This window comes from Rhinolophus ferrumequinum, chromosome 7, assembly GCF_004115265.2.
Source record: "Rhinolophus ferrumequinum isolate MPI-CBG mRhiFer1 chromosome 7, mRhiFer1_v1.p, whole genome shotgun sequence".
Taxonomy (NCBI): domain Eukaryota; kingdom Metazoa; phylum Chordata; class Mammalia; order Chiroptera; family Rhinolophidae; genus Rhinolophus; species Rhinolophus ferrumequinum.
The window spans coordinates 81,482,143-81,501,513 of record NC_046290.1 but is presented as its reverse complement, the minus strand read 5'-3'; the positions used below and the strand labels follow the sequence as shown (position 1 = coordinate 81,501,513).

Here is a 19,371-nt window from a genome sequence, read left to right as displayed (position 1 = left end):
ACATGATGAAATACTGTGAGATAACAAAAACAGTGGAGTAGAAGAATATTTAAAGGCATCAAAAACATTCTCAATATATTATTAAATAAAAACAAAGCAAGTTACAAAAGAGCATATCACAGCATAACATTTTGTGTATTTAGAACATAAATGATAAAGTCTATATTCCAAATATCAGACAATATTGAACTTTCCACTGTTATTTATTTCTAAAATTTTTGACAATAGATACCATGTTTCCCCGAAAATGAGACGTGCTGGACCATCAGCTCTACTGCGTCTTTTGGAGCAAAAATTAACATAAGACCCGGTTTTATTTTAATATAAGACCGGGTTTTATGTAACATAATATAATATAAGACTGGGTCTTATATTAATTTTTGCTCCAAAAGATGCATTAGAGCTGATGGTCCGGCTAGGTCTCATTTTTGGGGAAACATGGTATCTATTTTTTTGCTCTTAAACTTTAAAATAAATTTTAAGCAAAAGTATCTTTAGCTTATTTTTAATTACTAGTATTTCAACATTTATTATACTACTAAATCTTTTTTTCTACTACAATTAAATATGGCTATGGTGTTTATATTACTTTGTGAGTTCGATAGGCTTGAATGTACAAGTTGAGGGACCTAACTATTATTTACAAGAATGATTCAAAAGTAAAATATTCCAAGTTTCAAAGAGCTAACATAGAAAAGAATATCTATAATATTGCCCAATTATCAAGAGCGATCTACATATTCCTGCCTGCCAAAAACATACTGCAGCAAGCATAATTCTCTTCTATGTTCTCTATACCAGCCACAATTCTGATGTCTGTGCTTTGCTTATGTTATCTCATATCCCCTGAAACGCCCCACTCTCATCACCCCGACCCCAATCTATTCCTCCCTCTCCTCCCTTATTTTCTAAAAGCTTATAAACGTTTAGAATGCTTATCTTGCTTTCTCACAAATTAGAAGACAAATACAAATTTACTTATCACTTCTATGATGAAATATTATGTTACATACAAAGCCTATCAAGCTAACAATATTATTATAAGAACTGGAAATGAGTTACCTACCATCCATAAGAATTACTAAACCGGATCCTTTATCTAGGACATCGGCAACAACTGCTTCACATTTTAAATTTCCTAAAAGTAAAATAAATAAATAAATAAATAAATAAATAAATAAATAAATAAATAGACTGTTTTAAAGACTCCAGGTTATTATTATATTAAGGCATGAGAGAATTTAACATAATTTTCACTGTAAGGTCAGCAAAACAAAAAATTAAAGTTTGAAATAATTTTCAACATAATGCTGAATAATTCAACATTAGAGGCAATCAGAACACCTGAGTCACTAAATGTAAAACATCTATAACTCTGATAAATCGGGTTTTAAAAACAACAATTTTCAATCATTCAACAAACATTTCTTAAGGATACAACCAATACTCTTGACCCTATTCTTCCCCAAATCTCTACTCTACTGGCTTCAATGAGACATCGTTTCTCTCTAATCACTCGGTTTTTTTTATGGAGTCTTCTTTCCATCATTTAACTGGTGATGTCTTGACAGATTACCATTGTCTGGGGGTGAACTCATCATCATTTTCTCAAACCTGCTCTTCTCTTTTGTCCCCTATATGAATGAATCTAGATCCACCCAGCTGCCCAACCCAGAACCTTGAGTATCACCCCAACTCATAAAATAGACTCTAAGTATGTGACAAGACTTGAGTACGTGGAGAATGGGAGAAGCTAGATCATACTGAAAGTTTTGACTTCATCCTTAAGTCTATGGGTAGTCATCTGGGGTTTTTACTAGGGAAGTGACAAACACATTTGCATTTTGGAAATAACATTCTGGCTGCAGTGAGAGGACTAGACCTGAGGGGAGCAAGAATGCAGGCAGAGAGAACACTTAGAAAGTGAGAGATAATGGTGGCCTAAATGGAGAAACAGGGGGATTCTAAGATGTACTGAGAGAATCAAAGAACTTGGTAACTGTCTGGATGTGGAAGATGGTGAAAGAAGCCAAGGATGATATTCACGTGTCACTTTCACCTCCTAAATAAATAGCTCACTAATTCATCCACTTCTTTCCATCTCTCCACCCTAGTCCAAGCTACCGTCATTTTATTTGAACTACCCCATCAGGCTTCAACTAGGTGCCTGCATGTCCATTCTGATCTACATTAAAACAGGCTCCATACATGTCTGAGGCGATTTTTCTCCACAAAGTCAAATCTGACAGTGTAACTAACTGCTCTTGCCAACATCACCACTCCCTCTCCCCACCACTTCCCCAGGCTCGTGACATAAAACTCCCTAACATGATCTGTGTGACACTATTGTCTCCCACCACTACCAAGCTCTGCAGCCACCCTGGCCTTTCTTTGCTCCTCCTCATCTATGCTTCTCCAAATCTCAGGGCCTTTTACACCGGCCGAAAGAAGGCTCTTTACTTTCCGTCTTTGCCGAACATTGAACCTACCTGAAATCTTTCTTTCAAATCTGATATCAGTTCCTCTGAGAACACTTCCATTATCAACCTGATAATGCCAAATCCTTCCATTTTTAAGTTCTAATGGTATCAGGTATGTTTCATCTGTAATGCTTATCACATGTAGTTGCAATTGTATATTTAGTTTTGTGGCTATTGATTATTGGCTGCCCTCCCATCAACTAGGTTATATGCTCCATGAGGGCAGAGTATAGGTTTGTTTTTGTACTCCACGTATTCACAGGCCTAGAATGCCTAGAACTTAGCAATTAACCAATAACTGACTAATTAGTGAGAGATGGGGATCCAGACGATCATCTCCAAGTTCAAACATCAGACATACTCTCTACAAATCTCTATAATTCCTTCACTAATAGCCATACTTACGTCCATATCGTATTCAATTACCATGGTCTCTTACCTAGATTATTATAAAAGTCTCTTACAAAAGTCTCTATCTCATTCTCTTATAATCCAAGCATTACAAACATGAGCCAGAGTTGATGCTTTCTAAGATCCACATTTGAGCATATAATTCTGTCCTGCTGATAATCCTTCAGTGGCTATTGCCTTTAAAACAAAATCCAAACTTCTTCATCTGATTGTCAAGACTTTGCAAGATCATTTTACCTCTCTACTCTCATATGTTGCTTCCCTCCCCAGCCTGTCTTTAAAAAAGCTTGAACTATTTTAGGTTCAAGCTTTCTTAAAACAGTCAATCCTCTTTCTTCTCACTTCCAAACCTTTGGAGTATTTCTTTTGCCTAAAATATTTTTCAATCTCTTCTTAACATGGTTAACTCCTATTCAGATCTCAGTTTAAACTTCATTTCTATGAAAAAGCCTTCCTCAACCCCCCAAGTTCAGTTCTAGGTTAGAGACTGTCCTACATGTTCCTGTGCCAATCTTATACTTCTCCCATTATAACATATTGCACAATACTTATCATTGCCCATTGTCTCCATTCATTGCTGGACAGACTCTAAGCTCTATAAAAGATAATGCCTTTTCATGGTTATGTTACCAACACTTAGCAGAATGCCTGCATAAAATAGGTATTTATTAAATAGTCAATGGCTGAACAATAACAATTGTTTTCTGTCTACACTTTTCTGCAATTTCCAAATTTTCTATAATGAGAACATGTTATTTCATACTTTGTAAAAAAAAAAGTCAACATATACACACACACACACACACACACACATATCGTGTGTGTGTGTGTGTGTGTGTGTATTTAAGGAGAAAAAAGTTAAATCTACACTAACAATCAAAACCACAGCTCTGTGAGGTTCTATTTTGCATAATAATTACATCTGCATAATGCTTACAGTTCACAAGCACGTTTACATATACTAATATTTGATCGTCACATATTCCCTGTCAGAGATTCAAAGTTGGTAGCATTATCAATCTCACTTTCCGGACGAAATATTGTTTTGCCCTAGTAACAGAAATTATCTTGAGAAAGAAGTGAGTCTAATAAAGAAAGATATCCAGCAGAAACATAATAAAGATCAAACTTTTAAATCCAGAAAATCTAGAGAGCAGCATATTCTGGACTAGAACATGTTCTGGTTCATGATGGAAAATCAAGTGCTGCTGTTAGGTTTCTTATACTCCATCTAATGCTTATATTTTTAACACAAGGAGCATAAATCAGCCTATAGAAGTACCACTGCAGCTAACAAATGAGCTACTAAGAGATACAGAGATATTGATATCAGTCTCCTAATGCTTGAGGTCCTATGTCTCATCAATTGGTATGTTTTATGGAGAGATTATAAATATTGGTCAGACCTCGGTTGTCTGCAGTTTAAAGAGGTTCCAAACCTAAGTATCTTGAATTTTGAATATTCGTATTAACTAGAGAGTAAATTTCAAAACTACTTAAAGAAAATGCACAGGAGATGCTGTAGAAAAATAATTCGTAAGAAACACAACTTGAGGCTCAGGAGGTACAAGAAATTAAGAAAAGTATTTTCCACACCTTCCTATTCAGATCACTTTTCAGTTATAATCATTTTTGAGTATATGTCTACTCTCTCTCTTCACATTTAAAAATCCCTAAAGGCAGAAACCTGTCTTAGGCATTTCTACTTCCCTTATATCATTGGTTCCCAAATGAACCCATGTTAGACTAGCTGCATACAAAACATATAGGGAGCTTCCTAGCTCCACCATCGCCACCAGCACCACCATCATACCATGAACACATGACGCACACATGCACACAAAATCTCCAGGATCGGGGTCCAGAATCCCTATTTTATTAAAAATAACAGGTAATATAATGTAATAACAGGCAACTCATAAGCAGCCAGGTTAGAAAATTGTCTAAAACCAAACACTGTGCTTTCTACATGGCAAGTATTCAGCAAATACCTGATGAATGCACAGTCCCCACACATTGTGTACTGCCTCAGATAAAAGAGCTATGTGAAAACTTATGCTGTAACATTAACACTGAAATAAAGCTAGTCAGCCTCAAGCAATAAGAATCTCATACATTTTTTAGTAAAATAAGAAGACTGAGGAAAAAAGTAGGATTCTAGCTACTTGCTGAACTCTGCATTATGTAATGTGAAGTGATAAAGATTTTTTTTGTATTTTAACATCTTATATGGTCAGTATATAATTAGACAATATTCTGACAGCAAAGTAATGAAACAAAACAAATATAGTGAAATAATAAAAAGAGAAGCTTTACAACAAGTAAGATTATTGAGAAAAGTAAAGCTGATTAAGGCAGACTTAGTTTTATTTACTTTAAAAGAAAATAAGAAAAGATCAATTATAAAAAATTCTGTATCTTTTAATATTGTTTGCTTTATGAAAATCAACACCACCATAAGTACCTGAGAAAAGAATGAATAACCACTTTTATAGAATCATAACTGATTATACACAATGACTAAGTTTAGAACACACACACACATACACACACACAAATGCTCCTTTCAGTTGTTAATAACACATACATCAACAAAGATAAACTGTTAGTATTTTGAACTAATTTATTAAATAGCACAATTATAGGACAAGGTTTAATTAACCTAACCAAAACAGGTAGTAGTTAATATCAACCTAATTTAATGGCTGAGAAGCACATAATTAACGTGTGATACAGTTTATGTAGGTCACTGTATGCCAATTTAACATATTGTCACAGTTTGGAAGGTTAGTCAAAAAATAAAATTATGGTATGATTATGGAATCAGTGTATCCAGAACTCACCTGCTCTGGGAAGTGGTTTATATAACTCCAAGTACTGCTCCCCGTGAAGAACCTATGTCAGAGTAAGCCAAATTTCATTAGCAGACTTTTTTTCTACCGGTTCTGCTTCTGGATATTGCTAAATGACATTTCACTGTCCACAGGCTCACATCATGACTTCCCTCAAATTACCTGTCTCAGTTTGGCTTCTACTCCCTAATCATGATTCAGAAATAATCACATGATTCAGTCTTCCAATCTGAAGACTTTCAGCTCTTTTGGAGCAGAAGATATATGTGTGCTTTGTTGACATTCATAAATCCTTGTTGACTGACAATTATGGGTTATTTGCCAATGGAGACCCTAAACTAAGCTGTATTTCCTGTGCTTATCACTGTGCCTGGAACATACTGGGTATCCGATAAATATCTATTGAAGAAAAATTAACAAACTGGCTAATGCTAGTAATTTCAGGTCACACATACCAAACACAACCAAAACATAAATATAAACCTTAAAATTCAAAGTAAAAGCACTATCAGTGTCAACATTTCCTTAGTATCTTGTAAATTATCTACAAACAGTAGCTATTAAGAACAGGGTAACTTCATAGCCACTTAACCTCAACATATCCAAGCAAGAATATACCAATATATGTAGGAAAACAGTAGGACGGAAAATAAAACCTGACCCACATATCCAAATGACCACATTTTACTGCCATGGGACAGTTTAGTTCCCAGTCTTCCTCAGAACCCAGAATGAACCACTATAAACTGTTTTATCAATGTACAAACGCACATAGGATGGGACATTTATCAATCACGTTTAAAGAAACAGAAAAAACGCAAAATAAAGGTTACTTATTATGCATACCTTTGCAAAGTTGATTGAAAGCCCAGGAATCTCTGCTAATCCTCCACCCATTATAGATTTCTGAGCTATAATAACTCCAAAGGTAGGCAAACAGGAGAAGTCAGAATTTCCTTCATAAATAAATTTTAAATCCTTTGGTTCCTTGATTGATGCTCCAACTCCGAGGGCATACATAATAGCTTCCAGTTCCGTGTAAGCCGAAGAAAATGGAGGAAGTTTATGGCCAATGGCGCCAACCTATAGTTATAGACAATAATTTTTTCACTCATATTTTGGTCAAATCTTATCTTTGGTCAAATTTTACTTATCTTTGGTCAAATTTCACTCATCTTGGGTCAAAGTTTACCTTTTTCAAAACTATTAACTGCTTATATACCTAGTTTTGCTTTTAAAAAGATGTGACTAGAATGTCATTTTAGTGAATTTAATGGAGCACTACAATTGCTTCATTACATGATTCTTTTTTAATAGAAACCAATTAGATAATATGTAGAAAAGGACTTCATTTACAGATAAGTACTTCTTTATTACTTGCTTCTTACTACGAGATAATATGCCTCATCTTTAACTTTCCTGTCGCTGATGCTGGAAAGCCCTGTTAATTCAGCAACTATTAGCTACTCAAAAATATAAAAAATAATGAATTTGGTATAAATAGGGATAGTGAATTGCCCTATAAAATCTATTGCATAAAAATTCACTGTAAACAGATGAACAAAACACTGCTTAATGCCTGTAAATTAGACTGCCTCATAATGGTTTTAGTTAAAATGAGATTTTACCTGACGTTCCTTCCCAGGAATGTCCTTTACCTAATTGGATATTGTATTTTGCTATTTAGTGTTGTTATGCCTAGCTAATGTGTGAAGCATATATTAGGTTATAAAAGAATGATGCCCAATTTTCAATCATTTTCATTCTAAAGCAGGCATCATAAAACAATGGTTGAGAGCTAAGAATGGTTTTTACATTTTTAAAGGGTGGTTAAAAAGAAAAGAAAATCAAGGAGACTATGTGGCAGAAACAGTATGGGATCCAGAAAGCCTGAAATATTTACTACCTGGCCCTTTACCAAAGAAGTTTGCCAACCGCTATTCTAAAGTAAAATCAGACTTATAAACGGGTCATATTCTCAGAGTTAAAATTAGATTAATTTTATCACTATGTCAGTCCTATGTCCCAGAACACCAAAATCAAACATGTCAAATGATTTATTTCTTACTATTTATGTACCATAAGCTTTTTTTTTTTTTTAAGGATAAGTATAGGAGATGGTAAGTCAGCAAACTTCACGTGGGCTATAACCACAATTCTATTAGCATTTCTGACACAATGGGAAGCTTTTTACTGGCACCCATGTTGAATTGAAATAGTTCTACAATAGTTTAGTGGTTACCAGAGGATAAGAGGGGAGGAGGGGTGATAGATGACGGTAAAAGGGATCCAATATACGGTGATGGAAAGAGAACTGACTCTGGGTGGTGAACACACAATGTGACATATAGATGATGCAGTACAGAATTGTACACCAGAAATCTACCGTGTTTCCCCGAAAATAAGACCTAGCCAGACCATCAGCTCTAACGCTTTTTTTGGAGCAAAAATTAATATAAGACCCGGTTTTATTTTAATATAATATAAGACTGGGTCTTATAGAATAATATAATATATACTGGGTCTTATATTAATTTTTGCTCCAAAAAACACACTAGAGCTGATGGTTTGGCTATGTCTTATTTTTGGGGAAACACGGTATGTAACTTTACTAACAATTGTCACTCCAATAAATGTTAATTTTAAAAAAAAAGTAGTATTTCTAAAACACAATCTATCAATGCTTTCCCTTAAAACAGATAACTCAGAAGAGACACTAAAATAAATTATCCTTTCCTAAAAAGTTAGAAAAACAGTGACTAAACAAGATTACCAATGATGCTCAAAAATAAAAAGACATCTAATTACACTGAAGAGAAAGTAAAAGTTACATTTAATATGTTAGCCTTATGTTCATTCAAATTCTATAAATATTTACTACCTATTTTATGAAAAGTTTTGTGATCACTTATCTTTCCTATTTAACACTAAGTTAATAGCTTGGAAAATAACATTTTGCATGAAAGGAAAGAAAAGGAAAAAGGAAAAAGAGCTCTGCAGAGAAGGCACAGCTTTAGGCCTTTTTCCCCACTTACAAATCCTGATGTGGCTGTTGATGATGCCGCACGACTGGTATTATTTGTTGAAACTCTTCCATCTGAATCTATTTTACTTAGACTTTCCATTGCTTTACCAATTGATTCTAAAAAAATAATAATAAAAATGCTTTTGTTACTGAAGTGACTTAAGAAAAGCTACAGTGTGCTAGATAATTATTCCTATAACATTCAGGAAGCCTGCTGCAGACTCTGCACCAGCACTCATGAACTGAATGTATGATGTCAGGCTATTAGAGGAGAAAATTGTGAGACTTTCAAAGAGACCAAAGACAACTGGGTGTTTTCAATGAAAAACAAGGCATTGTCCAACATTCTCTTCCCACATTAAGATTCTAAAGAGGCTCTGCGCTTCGCAATGTCTTTGAGAGATTTTACAACTCTGTCAAGTGGGACCTTTGTCCACAGACATGCAATTTCTGTTTGGTGGAGGCACAGCTAATTTCCCTTCTCTCCCCACCATCACCAACCGTCCTCCATAATAGAACAATGCCAAGATTACGCACCCCACCCCACCAGTCTCTCTACAAGTTAGCTCTGGAGATAGTACTAAAAATTCTTCCAGAGAAAACCATCATGACCAGTGACTCCAGACAGGTTTCAGAAACTGCTGTTCTGGGGTGTATGAGGTCAATAAAGGAGACTCACGAAGCAGCCATATATACCATACAATTCCAAAGGTTCTGGGACCTTTCTAACAAACCTCAGAGATATGGGCCTCCTTCTAAACTCAGACAAAACCTATACGCAAACTACGGAATGTGAGATGAGCAGGATACCTGCCCATCCTGCTGACTCTCGTGGAGAGACCTCCTGCCTACAATTCCCCTCTCACCACCCTGTTCAGATTGCCGCCGAGAGGGAATGCTATTTGACTGAAGGTTACCTTGGTACAAGCTGAAAGCACCGCTCTCAGAGACAGACAACCTGAGTTAACGTGTGCCTCAAACACTGAGGAAGCTTGGGCCAGTACTTTAGTTTATCTGGGATTTAGTTCATCTGTAAAATGAGAACACTGGAATACGTGCTCTGAAAGTGTCAAGTCTATAAAAATGTTAGTTTTTTTCCCCAACTGTACTTCAAATACTAGAGGTATCGTGTCATTTACAATTACATAATTAATTTAATTAGCTTTTCCTTTATGTTAGTCTAATACTTTTAAGGCAATAAGATGGAACATTGACATTAAAGGAAAGTTTTTAATGTATTTCTTCCTTTTTCCTTTCATTCATTTTCAATGACAGGTGACTGTTATTCATAGACTAAATTGATCTCAAATATCAAAATGCAGAATACAGAAAATGCTACCATTAACGACATAACAATTATGTTATCATCTGATTGAGAAAAAGCATAATAAAATGTCAGCGAATACCCCAGCAGGCAGGAAAGCATCATTAAGGAGAGGGAAAAAAAACAGCATAGTCATTTTTCAGACATATTCTTCTATCAAACATCAAATATAAAATTACTAAGAGGAAAAAAAGACTTTTCCGTAAAATAACCCTAATTCATGATGTGTCCCAGAAAAGTCCTTTAACATTCATGTACTATATGCATATGTGAGTTATACTAGAAAAGCTAATGTGACTTCCATTGGTTATCTATTCCTGTGGTATATCATAGATGATTCAATAATTCACGGTAACAAGTATTTGCTAAATCCTTTCTATGAGCTCTGCACTATGCTAGCACCAAATACCAAACAAGCACATACACAATAGTTTCTGCCTCCAACTTACTATGCAGTTAGGAAACCACATACTTAGGAAACAAAAGCGCTGGAAAGCAGTTACGATTCGATGCTCAAGTGGTAAAAGTTCAGCTAAGAGAGATCTGTGTAGCCCAGGATACCTGGGGAGGTTGTGTGTTCAACATCTGAGCCTTGCGTTTTTCTACAGAAGCACTAATGAAAGGAGGAAAGGGCAGTTTAGAAAGACAGAGGAACAGCAGCAAAGACAAAGTACTAAAACAGCAAAATCTATTCACTAGACAGAGAAGAGCCAAGTCTAAATAAAATAGGCTTAAATAAACTTTTTGGGAAATAAAGAAAAATCAGGTTAGACAAGGAGCATATTGTTAGATAAGGGAAGACTTTGAAACCAACCTCAGATGGGGAATGGATGCATGCGGCACAAACGGATAACCCCCTCAGACCATCCCCCAACTGCACATCCAACAAAAAAATAGGAGTACTAAAAAACTGAAAACCTGATTGTGAGACTAACATACCTATCTTCAATTGGAAGAGTTCTAATATATACGAGCAGAAAATGTAGTCTAGATGATTCAAGTGTCTAAGTCACCACAGTGAGGCCATTCCGTAAGAGAAGAGATTGCTTCTGGTTCCCCAAGCAGGAAAGAACTGTCTTGAGACTCTTTACCTTCAATGCTCCGAGGCTTGCTGGCATTTTCAAAGTCACAGATCTGTATCCAGTCGGCCTTCACTGCCTCAGGAGTCATTGGCTGATTCTTCTGTCTTACAATGGCTCCAAGGGTCCGCTCCCAGCGTACTGGTTATAGAAACAAAACTAAGATACTGAGACAATTTAAGTAAAGGACAGAAAGTGAAATTCATAAGAGCCCCTTGAATTTTTTTTTAACTTTCAGAAAAGGGACTCTAATTTCTAAAGAGTTTTACTATATTCCTTAAAATGCACATTTCCTAAAATAACCCATTAGGATAATGTCATTTATATTTATATATATTTGAAACTGAAGGGAAAAACTTCTCTTCTGACTATGCTAGGCACTACTAAAAGCAGAATGAAATGCAGAATCCAAAAAGGTTAAATTATATATTATCATCCCCCCAAAAACTGAATTCATGACCATAGATCACTTGGGGAATATACTTCAAGGTAACTGAATAATAGAGCTTTGTTGGATAGTAAACTGAGGACTAGTGGTGCTAACAGGTCAGAAATTCCAGATAACCAAATTACTGTATCAGACAGTCCCACATAATTCTCCCTTTTCCTGTCTTTGTTCTGCCTCCTTTTCCACAGGAAGTTAACTAGAATGTGAAGAATCGCAAAAATCATAAAGAGTAAGAACAACCATATGGGATGTCAGAGACGTAGGAGGACAAACATCAATACAAAGGGAGACTGTGCTAAGGGAACAGCCAGTTCTCAGTAAGACTAGGCAGGTCATGAATAAGGACTGCCAACAGAAAGAAAATGAAACAGATTCTTGAAAATGCCTCAGGCCTGCAGGACTGTTTTAGAATACCTGTTGGTGTAACAGTGTTTGAGTTTGAATATGCATGCACTCAATCCAATGGTTAGGTGTTTCACAAGATCTTTACCCAGCTCTAATTGGATATGCACGTTTAAAGATACGGAAATTATGGCAAAGCAAAAACCAAAAGAGACTTACATTTTCCAATCCATCCTGCTCCAACCTACCAAAAAGACAGGAAAAAAGTTATACTATCTAATGTGAAATCACTCATAAAATTTTTTAAATTAAGACAACAGGCAACTATCTTACTAAGAATATTAGAATGCTAGATGACAATGTATAAAAATAATACAGCTCTACAAAATGCCACTGGCCCCCATGACTGCTTTGTTCGTGTTATAGAGAAGTATAAAGCAGTGCAATGTAGGAGAAAAGCATTACTCTGAGGTCAGAAACCAAGCTTTGATACCAGTTCTTTTACTGACTCGCTGTGTGACACTGGTCAAATCATTTGACTTCCCTAAAGCCAAGTTTCCCCTTATGTAAAACAAGGATAATAATACTCTCTTCATGAGGTAACCATGAAGGTTAAACAATACACAAATAGTAAAATTGTCTAGCACATCATAGGCTCAAAATATATGTCCCTCTACAAAGACCTAGTGAATAAAAAAATTAAAAACAAAGAAATATAAAACCAGGATTTGACTTAATGAACTACCTGTAGTTAATTCAATGAAACATCCTATATAAAGATAAAGCGAATGACCAAATATGTTAACTGCCACACAGAAAGATAAATTTTTTTCTTAGAGGTCATTCAAAGATATCCTCAGAAGAAAACGTTTGATGTAAAGAAAATCTGTTTGTCATGCCTTCAAACACCACAACTACAGTGTGCCAGAACTAATCATGTGAATTCCACATACATATGACAGGAAAAAATTAATCAGTAGACAGCACACATCTCAGTGGCTATATGCTCGTGGGATATGGCTTTTCAATCACGCTTTGCCTTTATAGTAACACGCCCACACCTTTTATAATAGACTAATCAGTCTTGACGCTGTTAGAGTAGATAAATCAGCAGTGCTTTTGATAATAGGCAAGAGATGCCATCTTTTATCCTATTTTAGGAGTAAAGGAACAAGCTGCAAGCTCCTCTCAGGTGCTAGAAACAACAGCTCAGCCAGCCAAAGAATCTGTATCTGCCACTATAGCTACTGATCAAAACTTTGCAAATAAGGTGTGAGTCAGGATATTACACACACATCTCTTACTATATTTTATTAATCACACATACATAATGTTCCTCACTAAAAATGTTCACAATATAGTAAAACGACACACACTCCTAATTATGTATGTTTGAGTGTGTGTACAAAATGCCTATCTACAAAAAGACTATTCATGTAAATGTACAGCTAGTAAAATACTAGAAGAGAATACATAAAAATATTAATAGTAGTTATCTCTAAATAGTGGTAATGTGGGTGATTTCTATTTTCTTCTATATGTTTTCCTGCATAGTTGAAGTTTTCTACAAAGCACATACTTTTGTTGACAGAATAATAAACATAAGTGTAAAAGATAAAAAGTTTTTTTTTAATTCCCCAATGAAAAAAAAGACAGGCAGGCCAAATTTTGAGCTCTATATGGTTATTATATTAAATTTTCCTCTTCTGTATATTTAGAGTTGTAAAGGTCTTTCCACCTTTAATTTTTCACAATTCACATTCAATGGTTGTGATTAAGAAAGTGGAGGTACATAGCTTTGCTTAGACATGTGTAGACTGGTTTTTATTTACTTATCAGCTTTTTATTCAAATGAATCAGGCTAATACATCATTCACTTCAAACTGAGCCAGGTTATTTTGCTATCAAGAAATATTTTTGGATATCATAGTATTCCTCACATAAAACGTTCATTATTACCACAGAGAATCAAATAAAGGGGGAGAGTCTGAAATATAACAGTTCATGCTAGGAAAAAAGAGATCAAACTGAAATAAGGAATCAAAAATGTATATGCTAGCATAAAGAAATATAAAAGGACAGACTACCAGTGAAAACTGGGTCTCATAGATAGTGGGATTATGTGTGGTTTTTATTGTTAAAACAATAAACATTTAAAGTTTTGCAACAAGAAAAAATAGAGAGTTTATTTTTTTAAAGTTAAGATAAGTTGTGTTTACTGACCTATCATACCCAGACTAAATTCCTGCTATGCTGCTGTAATATTTAAAATTGAGGAGTGACTAATATGTACTAGGTCCTATGCTAAGAGTTTAAAAGTATAATTTCTAGTTGTCACAATGAAACCCCAAAGAAACCAAGGCTCAGGGAGGTTAATTTGTACAAAATTCCAGCAAGCTAGCAATTACCAGAACAAGAATTCAAAATCTAGCCTGGCTGACTCTAACCCCTATGCTCATCCTTGTACTTTACCATTGAGTTTCTCGAACCAAATGACACTTTATGTGTGTGATAAACACATAAGCCACATTTTCATTTGGTAAGAATATTAGAAATGAAGAACTAAATAAAAACAGAACTTATGAAGTTGCTGCTATTTTCTCAAAAAAAGACATTAATCAACACTCGTTCCTTAATTATCACATAACCATAATATTTAAAAAATATGCAAGTGATGTCAACTGATGTAGATTTTTTACAAATGTGAACAACTGAAAAATACTAATTTTTAAATCATTTTTTGTATTTAGTTACACAAATATTAATTTGGGAGAAACCAAGAAAGTTCAGAATACCTCAAACAGGCCACCATTTTCCTCACAACTCTCGTGGCAAAGCCAAAGAACCAGGGGTGCCACATACTCAGGCTTCAGAGATTCCAACATATCTGAAATAAATACAAAAAAAAGAAAAAGTGTTTAAACAAGTATACATATTTAATCAATCATTTTATTTTCTGAGAATTTCTTATTTATAAAAGTATAGGTAATTTAAATAAATAAGAACAAAATTAAATATACACAATTAATTAGTCTAACATTCAAAGCTTTTCAAAGAACATTTTCCATCCCAATGGAGACACTCCTAAAGCTTTCTCCAGCTTCTAACATTGAATACATCAAATATACTTTTCCAAGATAGATAACATAATATTCAGGAAAAGGCAAGTTAGAGCTGCCTAGGCAAAGACTGGTGTGCAATTCTACATATAACATGAGGAACTCAGTACCATTCATTCCCAAAACTTTTTTGTTTTCCCAGCTATCTAACCATAAGCTAGAAAAAATAAAAACAAAAAAAAACAGCTCTGACAATTGTAATGGCAGTAAGATAACGATGTGAAATGGACCTTGCAACCATCGCTGATGAGTAACAAAGTGTAAGAAATATTTTCCCAATTGTATCCTTTCTGTGAGCAACTTAACAGAGCAGAAAGGTACTACACAAGGAGTAGGAAGACATGGATTTTACTGCTAGCCCTGCCTTGCAGGCCACTTAGGACTGTGAGCACATCACTCGACTCCCTTGGAGCTGTGCCTTCATTAGTACCATGGTAAGCAGAGTGCTTTCCTTACCTGTACCATCAAGTTGTTCCAAGGCTCAAATGAGATTCAATTTGTTAATATACTTACTTTATAGTCTTTAAACAATTAGATAATTGCAAATTTTAATTGTGAAATGACAAAACCTAATTTTATATTAATATGCTAAAGTAACAATGATGATATTTACAGTCTCCATAAGTTAAGGAGCAACTCCAAAAACTTTTCACTTTATAGCCTCTAAAAGCTCTCCAGTATGCAAAAAGTCTAGTGGTGCACTGTTCTCCACTCTGTTATAAATATGAGGAGAAAACCAAAGGGAGATTCCAACCATCTCAAATTACATGATAAAACAAATTCTTAACCCATATAACATTCGTCTCAATACATAACATTCCTCTAATTTCCTTTATATACCAGCATTAATTGCAAAATGGAATGTTAAAGGATATTTATATAGATTCTGAAGTTTGAGTTGACTAACTTTACAGCAGTATTGAATACAGCAATAAACACGTCTATAAAATCCAACTCAGCATCCATTGTATTAGGTGAGAAAAAAAGAAAGGAACATAAGTCACGTAGGAAAAAATACTTCTGCCTTGCATCTTTTTTCACATATTGTCACTAATAATGTAAGTAAATATTCTTGTTTTCCAGTACTCAAAACACATAGGTTAGCTAGCATCTTATTAAGCTCAATTTTACGAACAAAAAAAATACAAGGTTCAAAAGAGTTTTAAGTGAAGTTCCTGAGAATATAACAATGAGATACCACTTTATACTCACTAGATTGGCACACATTGACAATACCAAGTTTGGAGAAGGACCAGATTGTAGAAAAGGGTTAACTCAGCAGGTCAAGGTTGCTTCAAAACTCTGCAGAATCCCAGAAAGGTTTGTCTTCAGGACTGACCCTTGGCCAACTCCTGGGGGGTGAGCTCTGAGCCTTGGAATAATCTGCCTAATAAGAGGGTTTTTGTATGCCTGAGTACGTGGGCCACGCAGAACCAGTGTCATCAGATAGTTTATGCGGACAATGTGACTTATGATGAAGCCTGTTTTTGCTCTGAGGGGCTGGAATCTGTGTAGCAGAGTCCAATCACGCAGGGGCCGCAGGCTTACATGACTGACCACCAATAAAAAGCCTGGACCCCAAGGCTCAGGCGAGCTTGCCTGCCTAGCAACACTTAAAAGCATCCAGCCTGGTTTCTTCTGAATTTCACCCCATGTGCCTTTCCTCTCTGCTCATTTTAACCTGTATCTTTTCACTCTAAAAACCCATAACCATTACGCTAACAGCTTTGTCTGGGTTCTGTGACTTCTAGAGCATCATCGAGCCTAAAGGTGATCCTAGAGACCCCCGACCCAACCAGAGATCAGTGAGAACTTTGTAACCACTGGTTGGGTGTTAAATTGGCTTAATCTATTTGAAAATAATTTAGCATTATCTTAAGTTTAGCATTTATATACAGAGGGTGCCAAAAAAATATGTACACATTTTAAGAACAGAAAACTGTATTAAAATTGTAATACTCAATATACACATATACCAATAACAAAAGATGAATACAAGTCACGTTTGACTTCTGCAGTTAGGAGAGGTGCTCAAAGTGGTTACCATCAGCATCCAGACACTTCTGATTACGGCGAACTACTGCTTGAGCAACGTTGACCAAAGTGTCCACTTGTATACATTGTTTTGGCACCCCCGGTATATTCTATAATTCAGCAATTCTACTTCTAAGCACACACCCTAGAAAAATTCTTGTTTACGTGACTCAGGACATATGAACAAGAACGGAAACACTGTAAAAAAAAAAAAAAAAAATGGCAGCACTGTTCAAAAAAGCAAATAAACTGACACAGACCCAGATGTCTATTAATAAGAATTAGATAAATTCACATAATGGATTATGACACAGCAGTAAAAATGAGTGAACTACAGCTAAATATAACATGAATTAATCTTAGATATATAACACTGCGTAGAAAAAAACCAAAGAGCAACCCCTCCCTGAAAAGCACAGCATATGACAATTTCATTAGGATCAAAATCAAGCAAACCAAACAATAAAGGGTTTAGCCATGTATTTATTTTTTTTTTAAGAAAGGGTAAGGAAATGAAAACCAATCATTTTCTTTAAGTGATTACATCTTGGGGGAAGCAAGGGGTTTGAGATGAAAGGATAACAAAGATAGATGCAAGTTATTGGTATGCCCCAGTTTTGGGGTTGCATGACAGCTGGTCTAGATGGCTCCAGTGATCCCCATCTCCTCTTATTCACCCCTCTTTGCCGTCCCCTCCCACAATATACCAGAGTTGGTCTCTGTGACCAACAGAACAGAAATGATACTATGTCACTCTGAAATGAAAAGATATCGTCAACTATTATCCTGGTGACTGTTTCTCTCTTTCAATTTATTAGCTCTGGGGGAAGCCAGCTGCCATATAAATAGTCCGATGGAGAAACCCACATGGTAAGAAACCGAGTCCTCCAGATGACAGCTAGGAAGGAAGGGAAGCCTCCTGTCATGCGCATGTATGTTTGGAAGTGGATCCTCCAACCCAGCAAGCTTCTGAATGACTGGAGTCCCAGCAACCATCTTCGTTAAAACCTTTTTAGAGACCCAAAACCGGAACTTCCCAGCTAAGCCACTGAAGATGCCAGACCCCAGAAACTATGTGAGATAATAAATGTTTGCTGTTTAATCCACTAAGTTTTAGAGTACTTTATCACGCAGCAGTGAATAACAAATACAGCTTGGGAAGTTAGTTCATGGGTCTTCATTCGAGGATTATGCTTCACTTCATGTAAGAAACATGTAAGTTACGTACATTAGAGGAAAAAGAAACTACAAATGTCTCCACATATTACTCATAAAATCTGGTTTTTAAACATAATTCCTTTGATAGCCTATAAGTGATATTTCAGAGGAAGAGGAAAAAAACCCTGGGGCAAAATAAATGTTCAGCTTTTTCTAAGCTATAAAAAATAAAAACCAGAATAAGGGTTCAAGATAAAAAGACCCTGAATTCACCTCTTCCCACAAATACACTGAATATACACCTAGATATAGAACTGAGGGGCTGACTGAACGGCTTCTGCACAACGAACAACAGAGGGATCTCACAGAGAAGGGCAGGAGACAGAGACATGGTAACAATGGGAACCCCATCCCCAATGCAGTGACCTGCAGTAGGGAAATCACTGGGGGGGTCCACATGCAGACTCACCCACCCTGGGGCAAGGCTGAAAAAACAGCAGATTAAAGGAAAGGATACATAGGCTATATGTGAAAGAAATCCATTTACAAACTCTGGAGTGTCTGCCAAATGGGTGGGGAACTGCTGGAACCATCTTTAGGATCAGGGTATCAAACAGAATCATTTTTTGTTACCCTTTCATCTTGACAGCAAGGACAGGAGCACAGTCCAGGCACCCATCTGGCCTGCCAAGTTCCCTGACCCACACCAGCTCCAGCCATCCCCCAAAGATGGCTCCAATGCAAGTGTTCAGGGACCCCACCAACGTGCACCCAATCCAGCCATCCTGCCAGGGTGGAACTGGCAAGTCATGTTCCAGGACACCCGGAGCCCACACTTCTTCCAGGTCTAGCCATCCTTCCAAGGCAACCCTGACGCAGTGTACCCTGGGACCCCCAGACACACACCCACTCCAGTTCCAGCCATCCCATCAAAGTGGCACCTGCATGGCATGCCCCAGGACACCCAGATCCACACCTGTTTTAGCTCCAGCCATCCCACCAGGGCATCCCCAGCACAGAGTGCTCCAGTACGCCCCCCACTCATGCCCACTCCAGCTCCAGCCATCCCACCAAAATGACCCCAACACAGAACACCCTG

At 36.2% G+C, this 19,371-nt stretch overlaps 1 protein-coding gene across 1 annotated transcript in view; it reads right to left on the bottom strand.

The window, feature by feature from the left end:
• The window catches only part of HSD17B4 (hydroxysteroid 17-beta dehydrogenase 4), an 88,025-nt gene that overhangs the window by 35,133 nt on the left and 33,521 nt on the right, over positions 1-19,371 (bottom strand). Inside the window, exons 9-15 of the mRNA XM_033110552.1 lie at positions 14,757-14,848; positions 12,181-12,205; positions 11,184-11,312; positions 8,779-8,885; positions 6,590-6,826; positions 5,735-5,786; positions 1,067-1,138 (exon numbers count right to left, since the gene is read on the bottom strand). Of these exons, the coding sequence (XP_032966443.1) occupies positions 1,067-1,138; positions 5,735-5,786; positions 6,590-6,826; positions 8,779-8,885; positions 11,184-11,312; positions 12,181-12,205; positions 14,757-14,848 (714 nt within the window). The remainder of the gene's footprint in view (positions 1-1,066; positions 1,139-5,734; positions 5,787-6,589; positions 6,827-8,778; positions 8,886-11,183; positions 11,313-12,180; positions 12,206-14,756; positions 14,849-19,371) is intronic.